The 26,144-nt window shown below is 33.7% G+C and overlaps 1 protein-coding gene across 3 annotated transcripts in view; it reads left to right on the top strand.

Annotated features, from left to right (window-relative positions):
- The window catches only part of SHOC2 (SHOC2 leucine rich repeat scaffold protein), a 94,651-nt gene extending 70,158 nt beyond the window's left edge, over nt 1–24,493 (top strand). For all 3 annotated transcript variants that reach the window (XM_006735768.3, XM_081823559.1, XM_081823560.1), the window contains exons 4-9: nt 9,357–9,487; nt 13,728–13,916; nt 18,085–18,207; nt 20,250–20,387; nt 20,715–20,832; nt 22,410–24,493. In XM_006735768.3, coding sequence (XP_006735831.1) covers nt 9,357–9,487; nt 13,728–13,916; nt 18,085–18,207; nt 20,250–20,387; nt 20,715–20,832; nt 22,410–22,618 — 908 coding nt within the window. In that variant the 3' untranslated portion in view covers nt 22,619–24,493. The remainder of the gene's footprint in view (nt 1–9,356; nt 9,488–13,727; nt 13,917–18,084; nt 18,208–20,249; nt 20,388–20,714; nt 20,833–22,409) is intronic.
- Nucleotides 24,494–26,144: the final 1,651 nt, after the last annotated feature.

Raw genomic sequence — 26,144 nt, 5'->3', positions numbered from 1 at the left:
ATTTTGACTCTTGGCAGAAACATGCCTGATCAGCTGTTTCTTCCAGTTAGAGAAGCACTCTTAGGACAAAATTTTGTACATTATTTTGCTTATTTCTTGGGTTTCCAGCCAGTTTCTGGCCTGGTAATTAGTCATTATCTTGTTAGCTCTCCGTTTTGTTTTGGAAGTGTATTTAACTTTTTTCAGTGGGAGGGTTTGTCTGAATTAGCTAGTCTACCATTTCTTGAAACAGAAGCAATTGTTAAGAAATTTTTTGTTTTAAGTTACAGGACAACTAATCTGAGACTTCTTTAGAAGGATATAATAACTAGCCGTTAGAACGTATATCTTCCTGATTCTTAGCCCGGAGTTCTTTATATCACGTTACTGTTTGTAGTGGCAACAGACTAAGTATTCTAGTTAACTAGTTAACTGCATTAGATTTATTTCTGAAAGGCAAGATGGTGTATAACATATAGTGAATTATCCTACTATATTCTTAAGAATTTTACCAAATTTCCTATATAAATAAAGGAATCGGATTTCTGGATCAGTAGAGACTGAACACAATTATTTCTTACTTTTCTATCTTAAAATCTATTGAAATGGGCAGGATGAACAAAGTGACCCTAGAAGAAAAAGAGCATAGAAAAGATACGTGTTACATTTATAAAACATGATCAGACTGGTGCAAAAAAGAAACAAGGAATGCATTCCTTAGAAATATCTTTGCCATATAAAGTTCAATTTAATGGGAAATACTGTGTAATAGAATGAACACATCCAAAGACCAAAATAGCGATGTGTGTAGGATAAGTGGAAGAAGTCTGTTAGAATCTAGAACAAAAAGAAGGATACAAAGTGAGTGATGAAGAGTCATGAGAGAAAGGACTAGAAGTTCTAGAAAGAGAATACAATGAAGAAACTAAATAAAATATAATTTTATAATCTTTTCCTGAACTTGACAAAAACTCAGATAATATGATTGACATTGCTTACCAAGAAGACATAATGAAAAAGATACATTCTGGTAGAAGTTTTAAAAATTAGATGTACTTAATTGCTTTGAATATACCATAGTAACATATAATGTTATAAAACCTGTTCTTTGTCTAGTTTCAGTTTCTGGGTAATGCTGGCCATATATAATAAGTAGGAAAGTGTTCCTACTCTTCAGTTTGGGGAACAGTTTGTATAAAATTGGCATTATTTCTTCCTTTAATATGTGGTAAGATTCATCAGTGAAGCCACTGGGGCCAGGAATTTTCTTTGTAGGAATGCTTTTAAAAACAATTTCAATTTTGGGGCACCTGGGTGGCTCACTCAGTTGGGCGGCAGACTGGATTTTGCAGCAGGTCATGATCTCAAGGTCCTGGGATTGAGCCCTGTGTCGGTGGGGAGTCTGCTTGAGGATTCTCTGCTCCTTCCCCTGTGCTCTCTCTCTAAAATAAATAAATAAATCTTTAAAAAATGTTCAATTTCTTTAATAGATACAGAGCTATTTAGATTGTCACTGTTTTATTTTTTGAAGATTTATTTATTTTAGAGAGAAGGAGGAGGAGGGGCAGAGAGAGAGGGAGAGAGAGTCTTAAGCAGAACTGCACTCAGCAGGGAGCCCTACATGGGGCTCCATCTCACGACCTTTAGATCAGGACCTGAGCTGAAACCAAGAGTTGGAGGCTTAACCAGCTGTGCCTCCCAGAGCCCCTCACTTTATTCTTGGGCAGACTTAATCATTTATGTCTTTCAAGGAATGGGTCCATTTCATTTGTCACATTTAATAGGCATAAAATTGTTTCTAATATTCCCTTATTATTTTGATATCTATAGAATCTATTGTCATGTCACTTCTCTCATTCCTGATATCAGTAACTTAGATGTCTTTTTTTCCTATCTGTCTGGTTAGAATTGTATCAGTTTTATTGATTATCTCTAAGTTTTACTGATTTTCTGTATTGTTTCTCTGACTTTTATTTCATTGATTTCCACCTTGACCTTTATTATTTCCTTTTATCTGTTTTGAGTTTTATTCTTCTTTAGTTTCTTGTGGTGGAAGCTTGAGGTCATCGATGTGAGTTTTTTGTTTTTTTCTTGACTTTTCTTGAATTACGTATTGACATATTTAGTTTGTGTTGTATGATCTTACATGAAGATTTCATCTTATATGTGCATTTAGTGCTATAAATTTCCCCTTATGTACTGCTTTTAGTAGCATTCCACAAATCCTGATATATTGTGTATTTCTTTTTCTTTTTTTCAGAATACTTTCTAATTTTCTTTTGTTGAGTAGAGTGACATAGATGAAGCAATCAGTGAATTTATTCTACTACCTGTCATTTTTTGTCTTTTTTTTCCTCCTAATTTTTGTCAGATACACTGTCGGGACATGTAACATTTATGTTACATCTTGTTATGCTGATCTCTTGTTGTTTTTCATTTTAATGTTCATCAACAGTCCTGTTGTCATAGTTGCCCCAGTCATCTCTTGGTTGGCTCAAGTCAATCTTACAGTTTTCTCAGAAATGGTTCATAAATAATAGTTCCCTAGTTATAGAATGTTTGTAACCTTTATGCTTGAACAGTTTGGATGGATGTAAAAATCACTGGGTCCAGCTTTGTTTCCTTGAGCATCTTAGTAGAACTAAGAGGTAGTTGTACTGTCTTCTGGCATTGAATAAAGTATGAGGCCAGTCCAGTTTTTTCCCATTGTAAGTGGACAATCTTTTTGCCTGGCCACCCAGAGTACTTTCCTTTATTTCTGAAATTCAAGAACTGCATTATATTTCTCAGTGTTGATTTTTCAGAGTCCATTTCCCTGGGATACTCTGAGCCAATCAACATATAGGTTTAATTTTGATAGTTTTATATAGTTTATATACTTTATAGTTTTCTTGAATTACATAGACATACTTAGTTTGTGTTGCATGTTCTTACATTGCAAGATATGTCTATAAGTTTGCTTATTTTGAATAACCAATTAGTTGCAACAGTAAAGGAGAAAAGAAAGAATAATGCAAAATCTTTTTTTTATGACATTAAAAAAGCACGTAAAAGCATAGTTAGTTGCTCAGTTTTAGAAAGAAAAATAAAGGTTGTTTACTGCAAATCAGACAGGGGAACCAAAATTAAAGATGCTTGAAATGTTATAAAGTTAATATTCTTATCCTTCTTACCAATACTTAGTCACTGTGTATTTGTTAGGATTATAGATGCTAAACACTTTATTGCTCCTTAAGCATATCAGGCAAGTTCTAGCATCAGGGCCTTTATACTTCTTGGTCTCTCTGCTTAGGACTCTTTCTCCTAAATACCCACATAATTTCCTTTACTCTTTCAACTGATCAAATGGATATATATAGGGCACGGTCATCAGTCAGCGCTGTTGTTTCTCTCAAATAGTCCAACAATATTTTGTTTAATATTTTATGCATGCGTCTGAATCTGTGTTGTGTCAAATAACAATGAAAGGGGGATGAAATTAGAGTACAAAAATGAATAGCCCTGGCAAATAGAGAAAGTATAGGTGGTGGTGGATGATAAAAATCTTCCATTTACTAGGACTAGGGTCATGGTTTTTTGGATTCACTTCTTCTGACAAAGGGTGACTTCTCCATGTATCCTTCTTTCTCCTGGCTTTCTTAATTTTGTATATCTCGCTTCTGTCAGAATAACTGTATTTTAAGTATGTTTATTAATATGAAAACATTTGACTTCATTATTAATCTGTTGTGGTTAAGATGTTATCTCAAAATAACATAAATGCCTTGCTTCTAGAACATTCTGCATGATCAAATTATAAGTATGTATTGCAAATCAGTGAGAACTGAAACATTAACAATAAGAAAATTGTAAATACTTTATTCTTACATGCTTTGATAGTTGTCAACAAATGGAGTATTTATAGCTGTTAATCCAAATAATGGCAAAATGAGTAATATTTATTGAAATTTTTATAATGTTGTCATTTATTATATACCATGTATATTAAAAATTCTTTTGCCTTTTTGATCTCTCTCATCCCCAGTATTTTGATTGTATAGCAGAAGGCTGAGATTTGGTGAGAAATTCAAACATTTGGGTCTTGGTCTATTATAAATCCCCGTAGTCTTAATCGATTGACCTTTGAGATTCATCCCTCTCATTTATCAGAGAAGAGAAATTCACCCAAAACATTTAGTGGTAAACTTTATTGGAACATAGTTCTCCTGATATTTTTCCTATTCTATTTCTTGAAAAGTATAACTTAAAAAAAAAAAAAAATCCACACCTATCCTGCACAGTTGATGTAAGTCCCACAGCAGCTGCCCTACTCTCCTTTCCCTGGACTAAAGAAACTTTCTCTAAACTCACAATTGAAATGAGATCTTTTAACTGTCACCTGACAATCAAGTTTTCCAAAAATCCTTTTATTTCCTTGCCTTTTCTTTTTTCTTATAAGTAGACTGAGATGTTTTTACCCCTTTCTTTATTTAACACGAACACTCCTAGAGTAGTTTCTTACTCCTTGGCAGTAATCACTGCCATTTACATCCAGGCTGAGCAGTGCTAGGATCACTGACAGCTCACAGGATGTGGAGAAGAGGCAGAAGGAAGTGGGGAGGGGACAGCTGGTTGTAGTTAAGTGAGAGAGTACTTCAAAACATATTTATAGTTTCTCTGACTTAACCATTAGTCTACCCTGTTGAATAAAATGTATATTCTCTTTCATGTAAATATTTTCTAATTCAGGAATCAGTTATGAACTGTAGAAAATGTTAAACTTCATTACAGCAGTCATTTTGTTTCAAACTATGAACTTGATATGTTAAAGCCTTCTGTGATTTCTGGTGATTTTATGAAACCAGGGATAGGGGGAGGTAAGAGGTCTCAAGTAGGAAAAAATATTTTCTATTTCTTGTCAAATGAGATAGAGAAATCTGCAACAAGACCTTGCCTTCAAGGCTGGAGCACAGAACAATTCACAGAGGTCTTTTGTTGCACTGGGCTCTGAAGAAATGTTACACTAATTATGGTTGTATCAACAAGTAGAGTGTTAGTAATTAGGTTTTAGGTAATTACAGTGCAGCTTCATGTAACAACTTTACTAGTTTTCTTTTTAATGGTGGCATTCTTTTGGGTTTTTGACATTAAGAATTTTTATATTGCTTGCTTTTCAGTTTGCTTTCAGTTTTTTTGGTTCAGTGTTTCTGGGAAAAAAAAGTACCTTTGACATTATTTTCATTTTAGAACTGTGTGCCTTTTCTACTGATTTTTTTTTTTTTGCTACTTTGTTAAAACAAAATTAAGATCATTTGAATTAAGAGTTTTACTCAAAAGTTATACTGAAATAACCTAAAGATGCTGATTATATTTGCTGAAATTGAAAGCATCTAATTTTAATTCATAGTCATTTGATGTTGCTGTAATTTAAAAATTGACAGCATAAGAAAGCAAGCTGTCAGAGCAGAGCACAGAACAACTTAACAAAGTTAAGCACTTAAAAGCTAAATGCCAGCGATTGGCAGTGATCAGCCTACATTTATACACAGAAGCTCAGCAACATTGATTTTATTTCTTAGTCACAGTGGCTCAACATTAAAGCAAGTCATGGCTTGATTTCTAGGTTGCAGTTTAGTTTGTGGTAAAACCAATCACTGAAAGAGGCTAGAGTTGAAATCACTACAGGGGATGAATCATAGTAAATGTCACACTTCTGATGTCCAGCTTTTTTCCTCACACAAGAGAATTTTGATATTTCATCCTTAATTTTTTTTCACCTCTTTTATTTTGCTGAAAGTCATGGATTTTGGCAAAATGTGGATGACTGAACATGCCATGCTCTCAGTAAAGTGATAAGACCTTTGCGCATGTGAGTTTCTCATCAGAATAGCATATTCTCATAGATTACATTTTTTTAAAGTTTAATTTCTACCACACACACAAAAAAAAAAAAGGGAAAAAGAAAAAGTTTAGGAAAGTTGGAGGTACTATTTCTGTTTAACCACAAATTTTGGTACTAAAGTCATGTGGCAGTTTCACTGCATTATTTTCATTTTGTAATTTTTAAATTCTGGAAACCTATTCTGATTTTAAAAGTGAGAAATTCAAGAGTTATTTTGCTTTTAGAAGAGAAATTTCAGGAATCTGGTTCTATTTATTGGGCTTTTGAATTGATAAGCATTTAGAATTTGTTATACTAATCTCTGTTATCAGAGAAAGCTTTTAGGTTTTGATGAGAATAAATAATGTTTAAAATATTGTATTTGTGTACTGCTCTGCTCTAAACAGTGATTGAATGAGGGATGTCAGTTGATAGAGCAAAAATATGGGGTCTTTGTGCTTTACTCTTCTGGCAGATTCAGAGACTCCTTGGTAAATGCTTCAGCCATTTTATTACATTGGAGCAGGCTTCTTCCATAGGGAAAGCAGTGGTATGCAGGAGAGAAAGGAATGCTGTCTCCCCGCTCCCCCAAGGTCGACCGCTTTTTCTGTCTTCAACTTCATACAGCAAATTAAAATTTTACCGTAAGATTTTTGAAGTTCTTTAAAATCAGACATTATCACTGCTTGTAGGAAAATTTCCACCGTTACCAGCCCTGTTGTAGCTGTAGGGGGCATGGCATAGGCAAAGGATAAAATATTTATTTCTTCCCTCCCTCCCTATTTTAAAATGAGAATGGGTCAAAGAAAAGCATCTCATGTAATTTTAAGTTTTTACCTTTTGTTCCTAATGGAGAGGAGGACAAATAGTAAAATGCTTTAGCTTCTGCAGTTAATTAAGAAAATATGAATGAATGCCTGCTGTGGGCTTAGCACTGAAACATATTCTTTGGGGAGATAGAAATATATAAGGTTTCTTACTAAAGAGTTTTCAGTCTGTTGGGTGGAGGTAACTAATTCATGAAATGACTGACAACATAAAAACAAGTATAATTAAATGCCATCTTAGAGTGAAGTCAGTATGCAGTCATGAGTCCAATTTACAGGGAGATCAATGAGATCTTGATATAATGGCCAGGGAAAGCTTCATGAACCAGTGTTTTGGACTCAGTATGGAATAAAAATGCTTTCCATGAGCACAACAGTATGGACAAACAACATGGGAGTAAGAATGAACATAGGCTTCTGTGTCAAGAGGCAGCAAGCTATCTGGAGTGCAGTCAGTGAAGATCTTGAAGAATGATTGTTAAAAGAGCCAGCTGAGTTTGATTCTAGTTTTGCCACTAACTAGGTGGTGGCTTTGATAGGTCTCTTCACATTATCTTATGCTAGAGTCAATGCTTATTACTCTCAGATGGCTCTTATTGCTGCTGCTTAGGTGTTTTTTCATCTCTTTTTTTAATCAGGGTGCCTATTTAAGAATTCAAACCACCATGCTCTGTTTTTCCATGATTTAGCTCTTATCTACACTTTATGGAGAAGATGAGCCTCACAATGTAAAGTGTCCAAATGTCTTACCTCTACGTTAGTGTAAAAATGTCTCCATGATGTAAAATATTCATTCAAAAAAAGAATGGTATAGGGCGCCTGGGTGGGTCAGTCGTTAAGCGTCTGCCTTCGGCCCAGGTCATGGTTCCGGGGTCCTGGGATCAAGCCCCGCATTGGGCTCCCTGCTCAGCGGGAGGCCTGCTTCTCCCTCTCCCACTCCCCCTGCTTGTGTTCCCTCTCTTGCTGTGTCTCTGTCAATTAAATAAATAAAATCTTTAAAAAAAAAAAAAAAAAGAATGGTATAAAGATATTGCAGTTTTTAAAATTAAAATGACTTTTTCTTAAAATGTTTTTAAATGACAAAGCTATCGAAAATTAGAAAAAAGGCAAGTTCACAGGAAAAAAATTAATCTTCCATAATTCTACTATGCAGAGATAACTTAGTTTTGATGTTTCCTTTCCATTCTTCTCTACTTGTTTTTTTACATTGTTGAGATCATACAAAATGCATAATTTTTCTTATCTTCTTTTTTCACTTAATATCATAAAGTCTTTCACATCTTAAAATTTTTTGTAACATAATTTTTATAGGTATAGAATATAGTAGAATATAGACATATACTACAGAATAAAATCATGTTTTGAACATATGTATCAGTCATTGTGCTGCATAGCTTACACACATTGTATTTAACCCTTAGAGCAACCCTGTCAAGATTTGGTGTTATCCTCACTTTATGGATGAGGAAATAGACTCGTTAAGTAATTTGCCCCAAGTCACATAGATAACATAAAATTCTTTGTGACACTGTGGTGTCTCCAGTTTAAATAATTCTTCATAGATTCTTGAATAAATAGGTTGTCCCTGTTTTTTTTGCCACCACAAATATGACTGTAATTAACATTTCATCACAAAGCAGATTATTTTATTTTCTGCGAACCCAAATGTTAAACATTTGTATCATAGTCAATGTCATAGTGCAGTGATAACAGTATTCTTGCCCTTATTTCTAATCTCTAAATTCTTTGGGGCTTTGGAAAGTCATCCAATCCTCAGCTTGTTTTTTCCCCCCTCCAAAATTGACATGTCTTACCAGAATGTCATTAGAAAGATTCAGTAAAGCATCCTTCGTTAATTTAGGAAGCATTTTAAACACAAAATTAACTTGTCTTTGCTAAATGATAGTTTTTGTGGTTGCTTTTGAATTCAGTTTTCTGCCTGTTGGAATCTCACTTAAACAGATCCAGCAACCTCTTGGCCCAATTTCCAGACACTATTATAAGAAAGTAATATACATGAAAATTGCATACCTCTGGAATAATTCCAATTCCAATTCCTACAGGAATTGAAATGTTTGCTAAGTTTTTCTGCATTATAGTTGGCTATACTTATGGTATTTAATTATTAGAATATTTTCATTATCAGTGGCGAATTTTTGCCTTGAAGAAGTAAAGAGTAAAAATTAGCTTGATTTAGTGATTATAACTTTAATCACTGATTTCTTCAGCAAGAGGGAAAGATGCAGATGATTGATAATTAGATAGGATTATGAGACATCGTGACTGCCCTCCTAGGGTTTCAAGGTTTAATTTATTCTATAAGCTAATAAATGTTTTCTGTAAGTACTCTAGTAGTGTTATATCTAATAAAGAAGGTTATTCAACAACTTTCTGAAAAACGGTCAAAGCAAAAAGAAAGAAATGGGCAGACTTCAGAAAGATGGTGAAAGTCGAAAGACATCAAAATATTTGTCACCACAAAGTTAAGTCTGACACAGGCATCTGCTTCTGTAATTTTTAAGGCTGGTAATATTGTTTAATTTAAAACTAGAGGCTGGCTACGCTACATTTGACATTTAAACCTGGCCCATCTAAAAATGTGATACCAGAGGTTGTATTAACAATAAAACAATACAAGAAATTAACAAGTTTATCAGATTAAAAAAAAATTCCTTTTTTTGTATTCACAGGAAACCTGTCCAGTTTAAGTCGTCTTGGTCTGAGATACAACAGACTGTCAGCAATACCCAGATCACTGGCAAAATGCAGTGCCCTTGAAGAGCTAAATTTAGAGAACAATAACATTTCTGCTTTACCAGAGGTGAGAGGTGGTAAATCTTTACAGCTGGGTGAATAATTTGATTATTGAGATTGTTTAAATAATGAGTGTGCTACGGACATTTAGCCACCACTAAAATAAATATCCGAAAAAGAAAGAATAGGTATGATTATAGGAACCTACTAATTTTTTCTTTTTTTTGTGTGTAGAAGGGAGAAACCAAGGTGAGAAATCAGTGTGCTACATTCCCATGTAAGCATCATGTAAATCTTTCTCACATCTTTTTGAAACTGACAATAACAGCTATTAAGGAAAAGTTGTATGGTTGATTTTAAAACTCAACTACCCTACCCAGTTCAATTATTTAAAAAAGTGCTATAGAAAGATGATACGGGAAAAGAATGAGCTACATAGAACACACTATTAATCATGTTAATATTAGCTGTAACACTTCCACTACCCAAATTATTACCCTGCTTATACAATAATATTAAAGCCTGTTTAGCATATACCAGTCACCAAAATTTGTTATTTTTTAACACATTATTTTTAATTTGGTTTTTGTTCTGTGAAAAAATATTTTCACTTATTTTGGGCAGAATGCAGTACTCTTTTATTTTATTCTTTTGCTACATATTATTATTTTAGCATACCCACAACTTGTATGTTTGCTTATGGTTATTCAAGCATTATGTCTTATTGAAGTATTCTAACAAATAATGGAATTGTGGACTTATTGATTGAGCTTTGCAAATGTTTTCTATAAGTGTCCCTTTATTTCTGGTTTTTCGGTGTGTGTGTGTATTTGAATTAAAAACAAAGGTGCTTTGGGCAAATGTTTTTAGATATATACTATGATTTATAAAGAACAATTTGAGCATATGAAGCTATAAGCATGTAGCAATTAGTTTATAAAATAAATGTATTTAATAATGATTTGCTTCTAAGGGATACAGAAAAAAGTACTTATTAATTTTGTTTCTATTATTCTGGGTGTTTGGGTTTTTAGAAAACCTTTTGATTAGAGTACAAAAATCAGTTTTTCAGAATTGTATTTTCTAGGATGGACCAGCTCACTAAAACTCCTATGACAGTATCTCATCTGCAGTTTAAATGGGATAAGAAATAGAATCCACAGATTGTAGAGATAGCCCTGACAACTAGACTGTCTGGATTTTTGTCTTTCTTTGCTAGTGGTAATTTAGAATGGTAAAAATGGGTGGGGTTCTATTTAATGTAATCTCCTTTTCTAACAGTAATTAGCACAATAATTGGACCTTGTTGGGATTTTTTTTAGGGTGTGATTTGTGAGCTTAAGTAAAATTGACTGCTTTTACAATGTTAGTAAGGCTAATATAAAGACTGGGTGTATATTAAATTTCAAAAAATGAGAAAATTTAAAACTTATTTTTATATCCACTCTATCAGTGAAGGGAAACTAATAATTATTAGGTACCTCTTAGGATACAGACATTGTGCTAATTAGTTTCACATATAATATTTTGTGACTGAAATTAGTCAAGATTTATTTTTGATAAAAGAATTATAAAGAAGATAGCTCTCTTCAATCTGCCTGTGGAAGAAGTATGTGTGTGTGCGCACCCATGTGCACGTATTTAAACTGGCCTATTTTCAGATAGAGAAGCTATGGGGGAAGCCCTTGATTGGCCCTGTCCAAATCTGGGAAAGGATTAAGTCTTATATAAAAGTAGTCTGTGTGCTTTGGAAGCAGCATATTCCTAATGCAAATATGTAATTATCTGCATTTATAATCACAATAAGGAAAACAATAAAATCCATTAGACAGTACTTATTAGACAGTCAAGCTGGGTTAGGCATGCACAATCAGGAAAGTGGTTTCCAATTGGGGCTCATTGCTGAAATCAGAGCTGGCAAAATGACTATATACTTTTCTATTTGATGACTATCTGAAAATGGGCTAGTTTTAATGTAGACACACATAAGGAAAAGGAATTTAATAAATTTAAGCACACATGCTCAAGGTATAACGCTAGGGGCTCTACATGGATTATCCCATTTAAATCTTTAATTGTATTAATTATTGGGGTATTATCAAATAGGAAGGGTAATAAGACTTAAAAGAAGTTATGTTTTTGGCCAAATTTGTACCTTAAATATTTTTCTGGGAGTGCTGTGAGAAATATATTGATTGTCTAATTCACCAAAGGTCATGTAACTGGTAAGTGGAAGACCTAAGATGGGGACCCAGATGTGTCTGACTTTAAGGAATTGATAAGCAACTGCATAGCTTCATTATATGCCCTAAGAATGAAAGGTTGCAGAGTTGCCTTCTTGTTACCCCTTTTCAGATGTCTTCAGGTTTTTTCAAAGAAGAACATCAGTAAAGTTAGTCAGCTATAAGAATAATAAAAATAACATTTTTTCCATGAAACTCAAAACTTCATGTATTTTCAGTAAAGTAGGATGTAGGCATTTTTCTTGAATTGACTGCCATGCAGAGTGTTCTCGGCACTCTTACCTGAGCTCTTCCTTTTATCTGTGTACATCAGTAGACAAATGTTGAAAGCTTCTTAACATTCAGCATAAAGAACAAGTTTCAGTTCACCATATAATTATACCTTCAATTACATGGTTATTTCATTCTTTCAGCTGGTCTTACAAATCAGCTGACACCTCAAGTACTACGTCTTCAGTTTCCTCCTGGTATACAGCTGATGTTTGAACATTATTTAAAATATACACACTTACATACCTCACACAGCTTGTTTCCTCCCTGCTTGGGCCTTTACGTCAATCCAAAATGTTTCTTCTGCTTCTCTGAATATTTAAATTTTTTTCATCCTTCAAGGTCTAGCTCATTCTCAGTCTCCTTCCTGCTTTTCCAGTTATTCCAGTATTTCTTCTTTTCTTTAAATTTAAATAGAGAAGGGACTAAAATTTAAGCACTTATTATATGGTAGAGGTTGTAAAGCTATTTATGTATTTTATCTCTTAAAAAATGTCTTCACTAAAATTTACAGAATAAGGCATTATCATTTTACACATGAATAAATTAAGGTTTGGAGAAATAATTTGCCCAAAGTCACAAGCCATTGAAAGATAGAGCGAGGATTCAGAATTATTTTATAGCCTATACTAGTGTTTCTCAAACATTAATGAGCATACAAATCACTTGGGAATCTTGTTAAGATTCTTCAATTCTGTAGGAGTAGGACCTAAAAGTCTACATTTCTAACAAGCTAATGTTGCTCTTCCTTCAACCAGACTTTGAATAGCAAGAGTATATTACATATAATTTATTATTGATTATATACAGTTATGTATTGTTTTCTTTTTCCCATCTGTGTGCTCTATTTCTCTAAATAGGGTTTAGTCATTTTAATGGCAGAATTTCTTCTGTAATACCTAAACGCCTAGCACTGTGGTTACATGGTGGGAGGCTGAAGTAAGGGGGTTACTATGCGCAGTAAATATTTATTTGATAGATGCCTGTTTCCCTCTGAAATTTTACCATATGGAAAAACAATATTATATAATATCAGGAAGTGTTATCATCTTCTGAATTTAATCTTCTTTAAAGGAGCCATTAAATTACTGAATAACAGCTTACTCTGAGTCAGGTATTATGTTAATCTTAATAATTTAGAGGATCATTAACTCGGACCTGAATAGGATTGTGGTCCCAGAGCAAGTGGCAGAGCCAGGACACAGACTCAGGACTGTGTGATGCCAACAATTCTGCTCTGTAAGGTTCTCAACCTGGCCACTCAGGAGATACCTTGTACCCTAGACATATTTTCTTTATAGAGTGGTGGATTTTTTGGTTTTTTTTGTGTGTGTTTTTTGTTTTTTGGGGGGGGGGGAAGTAGGGAGGGGCAGAGGGAGAGAGAATCTCAAGCAGGCTCCACAGCCAAAGTGACTCAATCTCATGACACTGAGATAATGACCTGAGCCAAAATCAAGAGTCCGACACCTAACTGACTGAGCCACCCAGGCGCCCCTTCTTTATAGAGTGTTCTAAATAAGCTAAAGCCAAGGAATAAAAATGAGATTTCATGAGTTTTCTGTTTCTTGTAAAGTCTGGAAATCTAACTCTGTTGGCTCCACATTCCTATAAGGCAACAGTTAGCTAGAGCTGAGTAGTGACTGTCCCTCTCTGTGAGGCATCACAGAGGAGCTGGCCCAGCCAGTCTCTGTCATTTGTTACCTGAAGGCCCTTTGAGGAATCTGTGCCTGCTACTCTATATTCTGTGGAGTGATCCTGTTACAGTTCTAATTCATGTGTTTATTTTGTTTACAGAGTCTTTTATCAAGTCTTGTGAAACTGAATAGTTTGACCTTAGCTAGAAATTGCTTCCAGTTATATCCAGTAGGTGGTCCATCTCAGTTTTCGACCATCTATTCCCTCAACATGGAACACAATCGAATCAATAAAATCCCATTTGGAATTTTCTCCAGAGCAAAAGTATTAAGTAAGCTGAATATGAAGGTAAGCCTCTGTTTGTTTTGAGGGGGAGAAAAGTTACTATTATTAGTACTTATACTAATATTTGTGTTTTCTCTATTAGTGTGGAGAACAGTTACTTGTTACTTGCTGATGGGGTCTAAACTGATGATACTTCAGGGTAATTTGTATTAGATAACAAATATCTTAGAACCATGCATACTCTTAGCACTTTATCCTAAAGAAATAATCATGAATGTCTATAAAAGCATAGTTGTAGGGATATTTATTGTAGAATTTTCTATTTAATTGGTACCAACCTAATAAAGATTTCATTTTTTAATCGTATATCTTCAATGGAATACTATGAAGTCATTAAAATTAATACTCAAGTTTAGAAGAATATTAATACCAGTTGAAACATTCTCAGTTTATTTATTTTTTTATTATTTTTTTTTAAATTTTTTTTTTTTTTTTTTAAAGATTTCATTTATTTGACAGAGAGAGACACAGCGAGAGAGGGAACACAAGCAGGGGGAGTGGGAGAGGGAGAAGCAGGCTACCTCACGGAGCAGGGAGCCTGATGTGGGGCTCGATCCCAGGACCCTGGGATCATGACCTGAGCTGAAGGCAGATGCTTAATGACTGAGCCACCCAGGCGCCCCTCTCAGTTTATTAAGTAGAAAAAAGTTAAAGCATGCAAGACTGTCTTTCCACACAGTTTTTAAAAACTGTTCTTAATGTGCTTAATTATATATTAAGTAGCTCTAGATTTATATGTAAACATATAGCCAGAATTTATTAAAATACGTTTATCTTTGAATATTGTAATTATTTTATGGATGATCTTTTTTATTGAGGAATAATTGACATTATATTAGTTTCAGTTGTACAACATAATGATTCCATATTTGTATATTGGGAAATGATCACCACACTAAGTCTAGTTAATGTCCATCACCATATATAGTTACAGAATATTTTTTCTTGTGATGAGAACTTCTTAAGATTTACTCTAACAACTTTCACATATGTAATACAGTATTATTAACTATAGTTGCCATGCTGTATCTTACATCCCAATGACTTATTTATTTAGTAACTGGGAAGTTTATACCTTTTGACTCCCTTTACCCAGTTTGCCACCTCCTTTACCCCTGGCAACCATCAATCTTTTATCTTTGAGCTTGGTGTTTTGTTTTGATTCCATATATAAGTGAGATCATATGGTATTTGTCTTTCTCCATCTGACTCATTTCACTGAGCATACTGCTCTCGAGGTCCATTCATGTTGTCACAAACGACAAGATTTCATTCTTTTTTATGGCTGAATACTGTTCCTGTGTGTGTGTGTGTGTGTGTGTGTGTGTGTGTGTATGTGTACTGAAATTTCTTTATCTCTTCATGTGTCAACACTTAGGTTGCTTCCATATCTTGGCTATTTTAAATAATGCTGCAATGAACATGGGGGTGCATATATGTTTTTGAGTTAGTGTTTTCATTTTCTTCAAATAAATACCAAGAAGTGGGATTGCTGAACTGTATGGTAGTTCTACTTTTAATATTTTCAGGAACCTCCATACTGTTTTTTATAGTGGCTGCACCCATTTACACTCCCACCAACAGTACACAAAGGTCTCTGCCCCTTTTTTTAATATCTTCACCAGCACTTGTTATTTCTTGTCTTTTTGATAACAACCATTCTGACAGGTGTGAGGTGATATCTCATTGTGGTTTTGATTTGCATTTCCCTAATGATTAGTGATGTTGAGCATCTTTTCATGTACTTGTTGGCCATCTGTATGTCATCTTTGGGGAAAATGTTCACATCCTTTGCCTATTTTTTAATTGGATTGTTCTTTTGCTATAGAGTTGTAGGAGTTCTTCATATATTTTGGATATTAACCCCTTATCACATATACAATTTGCAGTATTTTCTTCTGATGGGTCATCTTTATTTTTGCGTATCTATATTCTCTACAGTGAATGAGTTTCACATTTGTAATAAGGAAAAAAGGAGGAAAGAAATGAAACCTGATTTTTTTCCAGTGATTTTATTTATAGTGAACAAACTTTAGGTCCAGAGGTGAAAAGTTAATTGGCCATATAGCCAATTTATGGCTGAGGTATAGGAATCCAGGGGACTTAGATTTCCTGCTTCCAGGTGTAAGTGTTCTTTCTATTGTATTATACTACAGCCTTTTATCTTTGATGAACTATTTCAACATAATTGTGGTTCTTTATAGTCTAAATGTAGAATTTACTGATTCCATCTATACTTGTTCATAAATATATGTATCTTTTATGATAATTCTTTAGAGATATATAATAAGTGAACTAGTGGGAATTCAAGATAATCTTATAATCTTAAACAGGTATAAAATTTATTGTTCATTATTTCAGTTATATGAGATTTAGCAGTGGTAATGGTATTAATTCTGAATGTTCTGTTTGTAATAAGAGGCTTAGAACACAGCAGTCCAGGTGTTCATTAGTTTTTGCATTTGGTGATACATTTTTATGGATGTGATGTTACTGTAACGTTGGCTTGGAAAGGCTTGTTTTCGTGAAATAAAATTTTGCCTAGGGGCGCCTGGGTGGCTCAGTCGTTAAGCGTCTGCCTTCAGCTCAGGTCATGATCCCAGGGTCCTGGTATCGAGCCCCGCATCGGGCTCCCTGCTCCGCGGGAAGCCTGCTTCTCCCTCTCCCACTCCCCCTGCTTGTGTTCCCTCTCTCACTGTCTCTCTGTCAAATAAATAAATAAAATCTTTAAAAAAAAAAAATTTTTTTTTGCCTAGAGCTTTGCCTTAATTTTTCTTCAATAGCATGACAGATATTTAATAAAAATTTTTTTTAAAGAAGTCAAAATGAAACCTGATATTTTCCTCCTCATAAGTACCAGTAGTAAATTTTTTTAATGAAAATGCTTTATCAAGCTACTAAGTATTAGTAGTTAGTAAGTTTAAGTGTTATAATGAATAGGTAATAAATGTAAATATAATAAAAAAAACTTGGTTTTCAAATGGATGTTTGCTACTTGGAATTTCTTTTACCGATGATTTTGTGTAAAATGAGAAGAGTAATCCATGTATATTGCAGAAAAATTTAAAAATACAGATTAACAAAAAGGACATAAGATAATCCTACCACTTGAGAGGTAGCATCACTGTTAACACATTGGCATACATCAGGGGTACTGATGGTTGTGGTCCTCTGTTGGTACAAATAGCCCCAACAAATACAGTGTGGTAAGAGTTGTTATCGATGAAAATGTATTTTATATGTAGATTTGAAAAAGCAGGAAGAAAAATAGTGAATCACTGGCATATATTTCACATTTTTTTCTGCATGTAGCTAGCTATGTCTAATTTTTTTTTAAAAGATTTTACTTATTTGACAGAGAGAGAGAGACAGCGAGAGAGGGAACACAAACAGGGGGAGAGGGAGAAGCAGGCTTCCCATGGAGCAGGGAGCCCGATGCGGGGCTCGATCCCAGGACCCTGGGATCATGACCTGAGCCGAAGGCAGACGCTTAACGACTGAGCCACCCAGGAGCCCCACCTATATCTAATTTTTAAACAAAATTAGGATCACACTGTTTCATTATCTGTTTTTATTCAATGAGAAATGTATTTTTGCCGTCTCACAAATTTTTAAAGTAAAATTGTGGATACTACCAATTAGTGTTTTAATGATTTAATTTGCTATCTTCTTAAGACTTTTTCCTTTCGTACTTTATTGCTCAGCGTCTCTAGAATTGCTGAGCTTATCTGGTTTCCTCATGGGCTGTAATTCAATGTTTCTTCTTCCCTTGTGCTCACGAGCATCCACATTTTATTGTGTGATTTCTGTATATTATTGTGAAATGGGGAAAACCTATTTTTCACTGGGACCTTTGAAATCTCAAATGTTGGTCTATATAGTGTATTTTTCCATATCCAATACAGATAATCACATAGGGAACAAACTTCCAAATTAACCTCAAAATAAAAAGGTTAAACTATGAAGGCTTAGATTTTTCGTTGCTTTTTAATTTTTTCTTTATTTGGATATCAAAAAGGGGAATAAGGTTTTATGTTTAAGAATTTTCTTTCCACAGGGGAGGTGTGTGTGTATATGTGTGTGTGTATGTGTGTGTGTATATATATATATATGTATATGGAGCTTTGTTTTTGTGGTTCTACCATGGTTACTTCTTTTTTGTCTTTGCCAGGACAATCAGTTGACATCACTTCCCTTGGATTTTGGAACTTGGACCAGTATGGTAGAATTGAATTTAGCGACCAATCAGCTCACAAAGATTCCTGAGGATGTGTCTGGTCTTGTTTCTCTTGAGGTGAGTATGAAAGAGCATTTATTTAGAACTCCTTAGACCCTTCTGCAGTTATCTTGCTTATAAAGTTTCCAGTTAAAATAAGCCATTTCTGTTGGGGGAGGATCATAATTAGAAATGTTGGAGCTCTCTCAAACATAAAACCGTATTAGGATAATGAGGTATTAACTTAATCTGGGCTCAGTGCTTCTGAATTGCTCTTGCCCACTAAAAGTTGGTAGGTTTGAGTGCTATAAAGTATCTTTGAAAGAAAAGGTCTTCAAAATTTAGCATCTTTTACTGCCTTCAGCTCAGGTCATGATCCCAGGGTCCTGGGATGGAGCCCCACATCGGGCTTCCTGCTCTGCGGGAAGCCGCCTTCTCCCTCTCCCACTTCCTCTGCTTGTGTTCCCTCTCTCGCTGTGTCTCTCTCTGTCAAATAAATAAATAAAATCTAAAAAAATTAAAAAAAAAAATTCGCATCTTTTAGAACATAGTTTTTCAAGAATCCTGCACTTAATGTCTACCAGAATGATTATGGAGTCCTCAGACTGGCATTGAGGACCTTTTCTATGATTCTGGCCCACTTTTACATCCTAATTACCCATGTATGCTCTTATTTAACTAATTAGATTATTTTCTTTGTTTGAAATTTGTGCATATTTCTAGCCCTGTATACATTCAGTCTTCTGCTTTGTTTTAAAATTTTACTTATTTATTTGACAGAGAGAGGGAGAAGGGAGTACAAGCAGGGGGAGTGGGAGAGGGAGAAGCAGGCTTCCCACTGAGCAGGGAGCCCGATGTGGGGCTCGACCCCAGGACCCCGGGATCATGACCTGAGCGGAAGGCAGACACTTAACGACTGAGCCACCCAGATGCCCCTGTACATTTAGTCTTATTGTTCTCAGTATCTAGAGTGCCCTCTTCTCATCCCTTTTTTTCCTTTTAAATTATTTTCCATAATTAAAGATCTGTCTTATTGTCCCCTCCTTAGTCAAGGATGAATTCTCCTGCTTCTGAGTCCCTGGAATTTTCATCCTTTTGATGAAAAACCTTACTAATAATAAATATATATATATTTTAAAATTTCCTCTGTATCCATGTTTTTAAAAATATAATTTCTTTTTTAAAATTATTTTATTTAGTAAGGTAAAATAGTAAGGTGTAATGGTTAAAAAGCATGAATTTTGAAGCAAGACAGATCTGGGTACAATTCCACTTTTATCTCTATAGATTTAAACTTGACCAAGCTTTAGTTTCCTCAGCTGTGAAATGAAGATGATAGTATTTTCCTCAGAAGGTTGGAGTTAGGATTAAATGTGATAATGCATACAATGCATTTAGTGCCTTGCAAGTAGTAAACTCAGTAAATAATAGCTATTGATTTTTTTGGTCTTACTACATATGTTTATTTTATTATAGGTGGTATAACTTTGCGGGGGAAAAGGTGGGCATAAAACATTAGCCAGAACCTTATGTAGGTCTTCCCGTTCAGTGTTCTTTTCACTATCTCCATACCCATTATAGTCTCCCTACTCTCACCACCACCACCGTAATTTCTCTGAGAACAGGAACTATCTTTCTCAACTATCTTTTTCTCTCTTCAGTATATTAGAGGATGGCTTCCAATGTAATAAATATACCATAAATAATAACTATTATATATTGAAATAGGCAGTTTAGAAATTACCTCCCTAAAAATGATGGTTTGTAAGGGGTTTTGAATAAATAAGTGGTTTCCTATCAGATAAACATTTGTAACCACTCAGTATCAAAATACCATTAACTATATGAATTTTAGTGCAAGTAGTTAATTTTACATTTTTTTGTTATATGGGTAAAATTAAACTTTTGCTTTCATTAGTTTTGACTTAAATAGAATCTCTTTTATTTCCAATAGCTATGGTGACTTTTTTAAGAATAGTAAGTTAAATGTTATATAAGTGAACATTACTCTTAATATTCACTCTTTAGAAAATTAGCAGTTTAATAAATTGTAAGCCACACAATGGTAATATATAATTCCATTTCATGAGTTACCATACACTATCACTAATTTCTCTTAGGTTCTAATATTATCAAACAATCTTCTAAAGAAGCTTCCCCATGGTCTTGGAAACCTTAGGAAGTTAAGAGAATTGGATCTAGAGGAGAACAAATTGGAATCGCTGCCAAATGAAATTGCTTATCTTAAGGATTTACAGGTAAAACATTATCCTGATGATTTTGTAGTTATATGACTAAAGTTTTTAGGGTACATTCCAAACTACACAATTTTCTTATGAATTTGATCTAATTCTTTAGAGATTTTTTATTATAGCATTAGGGCTGAGTTTTATGTTTATGTAACCTATCTGCTTTTCACTTGCTAACAAATGATACGCTTTGAAAGTAAAATTTATTGAGTGATTCTTACCTAATCTAATTTACCTATTAATTTATCTTATTAGTTTAGTAGATGTAGTATTTTAAATTTATATCAGTAGTAGGAAATACATGTGTAACTATCTTTTATTTTGTTAATCTTTTAGAAATTAGTCTTGACAAACAACCAGTTGACCACCCTTCCCAGAGGCATTGGTCACCTTACCAATCTCACACATCTAGGCCTTGGAGAGAACCTACTCACTCATCTTCCTGAAGAAATTGGTATGAACCATTTGGATGCTTGACTCTGTACTAATTTGCTCTTGTGTGTTCAAGCAGTATTTCAGATAAATAGGACAGATCTGTTTTTGTCACCTGATATTACCTCAGAGTCAAGATTCTCTCTCTCTTTTTTTTTTTTTTTTTTTTTTTAAGTAGAGTACCAAGTTGTTGGTTGGTTGGATAGTTGGTTTTGGTTAGGTTTCCTCATGGGGTGTTAATATTGCATTTGAGAATATTTTAGCCTACTTCTATTTCCAATACGTTTAACTTTATTTCAGAAGAGTTATATTTCTTCCATTTAAAAATTACACAAGCTTGAATTAAGCTAATCATGTCTTATGCCAAAAGAACATTTCCTCATGAGGTTTTAAGATTAATTTTAATATTTGATTAAATTAGTATTTGACAGTACTTTGAAATTTTCTAAGTGTTTCATACCCATTATTGCATATAATCAATGTGACTACCTTGAATTTTAGGCAGTGCAAGTTGCAACCCCATTTTACAAAGAGAATTGATCAATTGAGGTTACATTGTAGTTCTTAAGTTAGTAATTCCATGTATTGTGTTCTTCCATCTATACCATGCTGTTTCAGAGGCCCTTTAGATTAGTGGTTAAGAATGGGTTTGGAGTTATAATGTAAATTATATTTTAATTTAAAAAAATGGTTTTGGGGTAAAATAGATATTTCAAAATCTGGCCATGCTGCTTATTGGCTTTATGGCTTTGGATAAGATATGGAAACTCCCTAAGCTTCAAGTTTTCTACCTGTGTGAAGTAAGGATAATTGTAGTAACTTCTCATAGTTAAAATTTTAAATGTAAACATCCGTTGCCTTGGTAGCCATTATTTTCATTAGTCTTCTGCCTACCAGTATCAAATACTACAAATTTTGAAGTTTAAAAATTAGAAAACACGGGAGGCAACTTCATTTCTAGTATGTTTATTCATCTGGCCTCATGTGATTGCTGGAGACATTTGCCTAGAAAGTGTGAGTATCCTGAGACAGTCTAAGATAATTTTTTTTAAGATTATTACGTAAGTTGATTTTTGGCTTATTGCCAAATATGTGTAACTCAGTGAAAGATTTATACCAAGTAACAAAAATCCTTCCACATGAGAAATTTATTTAATAAAAGAGATCATCACATTGTTTATCACAGGGAAGTGATTATAGGCACCGATTTACAATAAACTTACCTCTGGAGTTTTGAAAAAATACATACCAGTGCCAAGTTGTCCCAAACAGAATCTTTGGAGATGTAGCATGTGTATTTAAAAAATGCCTTCCAAACTTGAAAACTGACCATAAAGGAAGAAATTCCGAAATTATTTAGTTGGTATGGAACATGACCTGGACATCAGAGTTCTTTACATCAGCCCCACTTGATTTGAATATGCAGTAAAATTGAAGATCTGTGGTTGTAAAGTTTTAAAACTAAGAGAAGAGAGTAAGAGGAAATGTGTATTCAGTATATATAAGGCCCAGGATAGCATCATGCCCAATTGAACTTCTAGAATAGTAACTAATTTTTTAAAAAAATAGTAATTGATTTGATTTTTTTTTTTTTAACAGGTACACTGGAGAACCTAGAAGAACTGTATTTGAATGACAACCCCAATCTACATAGCCTTCCCTTTGAGCTGGCTCTTTGCAGCAAGCTTTCAATCATGAGTATTGAGAACTGTCCACTCAGTCACCTTCCACCTCAAATTGTGGCTGGGGGTCCTTCTTTCATCATTCAGTTCCTAAAGATGCAGGGTCCATATCGTGCCATGGTCTGATACAAATCTGCTGGTCCCACACACTGTTCAAAAATAGACTGCCATTAATGTTTCATATCTATATCTGTATCTATTTATGTAGATATTGATATATTTGGCAGATTTATAAAGACTGCATTATGTGTTTCTGCTAATAGAGGAATCATAGCCATTTAGATTTTTTTTAATTCTGTACAAAAGGCTTATATAAGTTTTCTTTGCTGAACTTGATGGATGTTTTTCTGTTGTGTAATATGGTATGCCAGTTTGCTAAAAACATTTGCCAACGAATTATGACGTTATTAAATTTAAGGGCCAGAGGTAGTATAGTTAGATATACTTTCTCTTAGCAAAAATAATGGATAATTTTGTTGCAATTTTTTATATACATTTTCCCCATACCAATTGTCAAATCATTGTAGTATTATAGGCCCTAAAGGTAGAATTTTTCTTTAACTTATTTTGAAATTTGAGATTTAAATTTTATATATTGTTTACAGTCAGAGTAAATCACTGTTTCTTGTTTTTTCTTTCCTTTTGGTTTGATTTGCTCTGTTTTAATCAGTGAAATCTAGTTTATATCCTCTGCTAAAGAAGTTGCAGCAGCTGGTTTAAATATTAAAAGATACTTGCTTGTTGAAACAACTGGCAAGTGAAAAGATACAGTCAAAAATTCTAGAATTCTTTTAATTGTGTTTCTCTGATCAGTTGTAAAGCAAGATATCTGAAGTGAGTCTTTAGGTTGGGGGGAGGGTATTGAGACCTTTTCTAGTATAAATATCTTTTCTTAAGTTTGGGGGAACAGAAACTTGTAGTTTGGAAGAGTTTTCACTCCTGAAAGTTGCAGAATGACAAAAACTAACAGAATAATTTGGCAAAAAAAAAGATACACATAAACACACACATTCTATATATGTATATACAATGCTATATAGATATGTATTTATTATATCATAGACTACAATAGGTAACTTTAAGGATTTCTCCCTAGCCTTGTACAATGAAATGAATGTTTTTCTTTGAACACTGCAATATATGTATGTTTCAAGGTTATTTAACAGTGTACTATGGTTTTATATCTTGACTTGCCTTGTACATCTTTCAGTTCTGGAATATCTGCGTCTAAGCACAATATCTTCACACTGTGCTATATTGCTGCTGAACTAAATGCACTTTTCCCCACATGTGGGGCACTGGCTTCAAACAATTCAGTTCAGTACCATTGATTTTAATCTCATCTTTCCTTTCTTGGTAGCTGTTAATACAATTATGGAAAAGAGGCACATTGTATAGAAGCCATTGATAGTTCAGTGGAAGTTCTGTAAGATGTGCATGTGCTATTTGATATGTTTTCATTTGCTTTACTGCTTTTAAGGCTAGCAGTACTGTAAGTGTGTGCCCCTTAGACAGTAATCTTACTTTTGGTGTCATTCTAAGTCAGTTTAATTATTGGAAGAGACAGAGCAAGTGCATTCTAGATATCCTAAAAAACACTTCATTCATATAGTGAATATTATGTATAATTAAGTATTGCTGCTTGGTTTTCTTTTTTTTTTTCCTCCTCCATTTAGATGGGCATTGTGTTTTAAATAAAACCATTTTTGAATTGACGCTCTATTAAAATAGAAATTTGGAGTGTTTTGCTTTTTCTGGCACTCACAGTCAGGACTGAGTTTGAGGTAGAACCTGTATTCATAATTGGCAATTTTTTAAGGAGCAAGTAAGAAATGGAAGGCAGGTGAAGATATAAAACCCTAGAATGCTTAAATGTGCTGTAAAACTATTGTAGATGTCACTGGATTTTACCAAGTAATATCCTTTCTTCTTTTTTTCCATCTACTGTGGCTTTTCAGTTAAAATTTTGTTTATAAAAGGAATTTGTTTATTACAGCTCTATATACCTTTGTGTATGTGTGGTTTTTTAAAAACATTATATCCAGGTGTGTTTATATATAAAAATGATGGAACTTGAAGTTTCAAGGCAATAACCTATTTTTTTTTTTTTGAGAACAAAAGGTTGTTGTTTCTTAAAAATGAAAATAGATTTGGTTTTTGAAACATTTTGGTTCCCTTACCTTCATTTATGTTAGTCTGCAACAGAAATGCAGAAGGATCACACTCTTACAAGTAATGTTACAGGCAAACCATATATAGCTGAGGACTATAAAATTTTTTTAAGAAGTATAAAACATATGTCATTTTTATGGCTGCCACCTTGTAAGAGCCAATGAATTTCATGACTTCTAACAAGAAACTAAAATGGACTCTTAATCAAGGTATTTAATATTTAAATAGTTTGAATATATTAAGGGATATTGTTCTGTGACTATATATGAGCTAATACTTTTCCTGAAACCAGTGGGACTAATTGGCATATCCAAACATTTTCCTTTCTCTTGAAATCAGGTTGAGTCGTTGCTCCATAAGGCTCAGTAAATTAAAAAAAAAAAAAAAAAAAAAGGAATGTTATAGAACGTTACATTGGAAAAACATTGCTCTAAACTTTGCTTTTTGTTAATATATAGTAGCAAAACAGCAATGACAATGTTAAACAGTCCTTTTGTGGTAGTATAGTACTTTTTAAATCCCAAATGATCATTTCATACAGAAAGAAGGGGAGATGCTAAATAATTTATGGACTTGATGGATACGCATGAAAACAAGATAGAAACTCTTGAAGGAGAAAAATACACATAAAACATTTATTTGTACTTATATTAAAAGGTGGATGATAAATTGGAATGAGCTCTAAAAATGTAATTGCATATTTCTAATTTATCTCATTGTAAAGCCTGAGTCATTTAAAATGGATGAACGGTTATACATCACAATTTATGTAGTCTTTCTGTGATAACTTTTGTTACAACTTTTGCTTTTCATGTCAGTTATTGCTAGACCATGCATATTGAGTCCAAACTTCAGATCACAAAATTTGTAATTGTTTATCAGCAAGAATGGGTTGTGGTGAAAGTACATAAAATGGGACATTTTGAAATGGAAGGGAGCACTAACAGTCATTATGTTGGGCCAAACAGCCATGCATCAGAACTGCCTCTGGAAAACCAAGGTTATATGGTTACTCTTGCATGATTAAAATTAGATGAAAACAAATGGCACAGTTTATAAATAAACAGGGGAATAAATTCCTGAAATTTTCAAATTTCACTAAATGAACAACTTATAAAGAAAGGTTTCCTTCTGCCTATACCAAAGGATAAGAAAGATGGTATGCCAAATATCTTCGCTAAAACTTTTCTCTTGCTCTATATTTTTTATTCTTTTGGTTAGTTTAGCCTTTAAGAGCCAGTTTGGGCAATTGGAAGACATGTGGCCCTGTTTGGTTGATTTTCACATCTCTGAGAATTTGAATATGTAAATGAATTATGATGTTGATTTGGTATATGAGAGGATATCTTTTTTTTTTTTAATTTTATTATGTTAGTCACCATACAATACATCATTAGTTTTTGATGTAGTGATCCACGATCCATTGTTTTCGTATAACACCCAGTGCTCCATGCAGTACGTGCCCTCCTTAATACCCATC

The sequence above is a fragment of the Leptonychotes weddellii genome, chromosome 6, assembly GCF_054177405.1.
Source record: "Leptonychotes weddellii isolate Sample4059 chromosome 6, ASM5417740v2, whole genome shotgun sequence".
Lineage (NCBI taxonomy): Eukaryota > Metazoa > Chordata > Mammalia > Carnivora > Phocidae > Leptonychotes > Leptonychotes weddellii.
Note: the sequence above shows the minus strand (reverse complement) of the source record. Positions and strands in the feature narration are given on the sequence as shown.